This window comes from Phaseolus vulgaris, chromosome 3 (assembly GCF_051622355.1).
Source record: "Phaseolus vulgaris cultivar YP4 chromosome 3, ASM5162235v1, whole genome shotgun sequence".
Lineage (NCBI taxonomy): Eukaryota > Viridiplantae > Streptophyta > Magnoliopsida > Fabales > Fabaceae > Phaseolus > Phaseolus vulgaris.
Genome location: NC_143500.1, coordinates 29,681,140 through 29,683,898, shown reverse-complemented (window position 1 = coordinate 29,683,898; position 2,759 = coordinate 29,681,140). Strand labels below are relative to the sequence as shown.

General features: G+C 27.3%; 1 protein-coding gene across 1 annotated transcript; it reads left to right on the top strand.

Moving 5' to 3' along the window:
- Positions 1 to 411: 411 nt before the first annotated feature.
- On the top strand, positions 412 to 1,314 carry LOC137839027 (pathogenesis-related protein 1). Its single transcript, XM_068648155.2, has 2 exons — positions 412 to 666; positions 773 to 1,314. The coding sequence occupies exons 1-2, from the start codon at positions 483 to 485 to the stop codon at positions 1,057 to 1,059; spliced, it is 471 nt and encodes a 156-aa protein (XP_068504256.1). The 5' UTR covers positions 412 to 482; the 3' UTR covers positions 1,060 to 1,314.
- Positions 1,315 to 2,759: the final 1,445 nt, after the last annotated feature.

Sequence of the window (2,759 nt, the reverse complement as noted above, 5' to 3'; positions counted from 1 at the left end):
AAAAAAAAAACTTGGACAATTAAAATTGATGAAATAGATGAAAGTTGAAAGACATATATAGATATACATGGTTTAAAACAAATATCACTTACAAAAAAACCTTCATATATAAATGTTTTGTTATCTCTTCGAAATACAGACAAGAGAGTTACGTGTGATTGAAACACATAAATGAAAAGAAAAGCCCACAAAGAAACTAGAAATAAAAACAGAAAAGCAGCCAAACAAGAATTGAATATACATGATAATATCTTTTAAGAAGATTGCTTAATTATTTTCAGAGGTGTGACTGCGTCGGCAGCTTCATTCACACTATAGCATGACTCTCGAGTCATGTACATGGGTAGATGCAGATTGATACCAGACTCATTGCTTCCTTATAAATACATGCCACTCCTCTGCTAAACACCCACACAGCACAGCAAAAACATCTTCTTCTCCTTCAATTCTCAAATACATTTCCATCTCTTTAAGGTTCTATCATGGGTGTTTTCACATTCGAGGATCAAACCACTTCTCCTGTAGCTCCTGCTACCCTCTACAAAGCTGTTGCTAAAGACGCCGATACCATCTTCCCAAAGGCTCTTCCTGATTCCTTCAAGAGTGTTGAAATCGTTGAGGGCAACGGTGGCCCTGGAACCATCAAGAAGATCTCTTTCGTTGAGGGTACTATATTCACTCATCTTCTATATATTTTCTGTATATGCATTAACAGCATAACATATAAAGTTAACTAACTGTGAATTGTGTGAATGAATGAACAAATGGACAGATGGAGAGACAAAATTTGTGTTGCACAAAATAGAATCAATAGATGAGGCCAATTTGGGATACAGCTACAGCATAGTTGGAGGTGTTGCCTTGCCAGAAACTGCAGAGAAGATCACTTTCGACTCCAAACTCAGTGATGGTCCTAACGGAGGATCACTCATTAAGCTGAGTATAACATACCACAGCAAAGGAGATGCTCCACCCAATGAAGATGAACTCAAAGCTGGAAAAGCCAAGAGTGATTCTCTTTTCAAGGCCGTAGAGGCATACCTTCTGGCCAATCCCTGATTACAACTGATTCAATTGAGTTATCGATATCAGTCAGTAACAAGGTTGCTTATATGATATACAAGAGTTTTATTGGCTTGCATATGAAGTGTTATCAAATCAGAGTGTTCTTAAGTTAAGTTGGCTTCCATTTTCAGGAGTGTTTTCTTTCTTATTTCCCTTTGCTGCATAATCGTGAGAGCTCGTGAGTATCTTTGTATCTTTCTTCATCAATAAATGATAATAAAGAAAATAATCACACTTTAACTTTTCTCACTCCTGTGTTTAGTAGTTTATATAGAATTTAACCCAAACTGTTATTTTTTTTTGGGTCAGTGTAGACAAATATAATTATCACTTGGGGAATAAACTTTTTTATATGAATTTGGAAGGATTATATTATTTCTTTAATTTCATAAAATAGTTACTAGAATAGGTAAAAAAATTAAAAATTATCAAAAATAAATAAATCCTATTAAAATGCTACTATTTCCGTTCAAATTTAATTATACTATTTTAAATATATTAAAATTTATTAAATTGATATAATTTATCTATTTTAATAATTTTTAAAAAATTTATCCATTTTAATAAGTAATAAATAAAATAACATCCGAAAATAATTTTTTCTTATTTGCATAAAATTCTCTTATTTGGATGGTGTTACATCAGCATGAGAAGTCAACTGATGAACAGCGTCAATACATTTCATTTCGTAGTTAATAAACAATCAAATTTAATTAAACTATCTGCAGCATTTTGGATGTAGACTCCAATCACACTATTTAATATTTTTAGGGAAAAGGTATATTTTCAAATAAAATAATCAATTATTAACAATTTTACATAAAATTGGATTACTTTATTTAATTTTTTTCATAAAATTTATGTGTATTTATTATTGTTAATAATAATTTTTTTAGCTGAATCGCCTTAAAATTTATTTAAATAAAATTAATTTAATTATTTTTTATAAATATTATATTTCACATACAATCATATATTCAAGATACTGGACAAATATTAAATCTCTAATAATAAATACTGATAGAATTTTATATACTTAATTAACACGTATTTATGATTGTATTTAACCTTCTTTCAACTTGAATATGACCCCAATACATGTCATATTTTGAAGAGTCTTAATACCACAATGACACCAAATATTAAAATAAGTCTAACTAGTTTGATTTTTTTCAAACTTTTTCATAAAAACTTTCAAATGAGAAAAAAAAAATCACAATTTAAAATTTTAGTTGTGTACAAATTAAAAGAAAAAAATTATAAAAAATATATTTTACAAATTAATTTACATAAGTTAATTTTTTAATTTATAGAAAAATTCATTTCAATATATTTTTAAACTGTCTATGAAAAAACTGGTCCAAATTTATAATATACTATTCTATTATTTAATAAAATACTTAATATATATATATATATAATATATTTATATGATATGTATCTGATTACAAACTCAAGAAAATTATTACATAAGCTTTTGTAAAATAGATAAAAAGGAACCACTAGAAACTGTAGAAAATGGGGTTAAAAAAATACGAATAAAGTTTATTTTCTGATAAGTCATTATCTATTAAAATTTATTTAGGATGTATTGTGTAAGTTCTTCAGAATAAAATAAAAATTTCTCAAATAATATCGAAAATATCAAAATAGCAAACAACTCTCAAAAATAAAAAATATTAAAAAAAGGAAAA

What these genes read in the sequence shown, in the direction of transcription:
- LOC137839027 (XM_068648155.2), top strand. Translation starts at nt 483, where the DNA reads ATGGGTGTTTTCACATTCGAGGATCAAACCACTTCTCCTGTAGCTCCT. An exon ending in GAAGATCTCTTTCGTTGAGG is followed by an intron (nt 667 to 772) that starts GTACTATATTCA and finishes ACAAATGGACAG; the next exon opens with ATGGAGAGACAAAATTTGTG.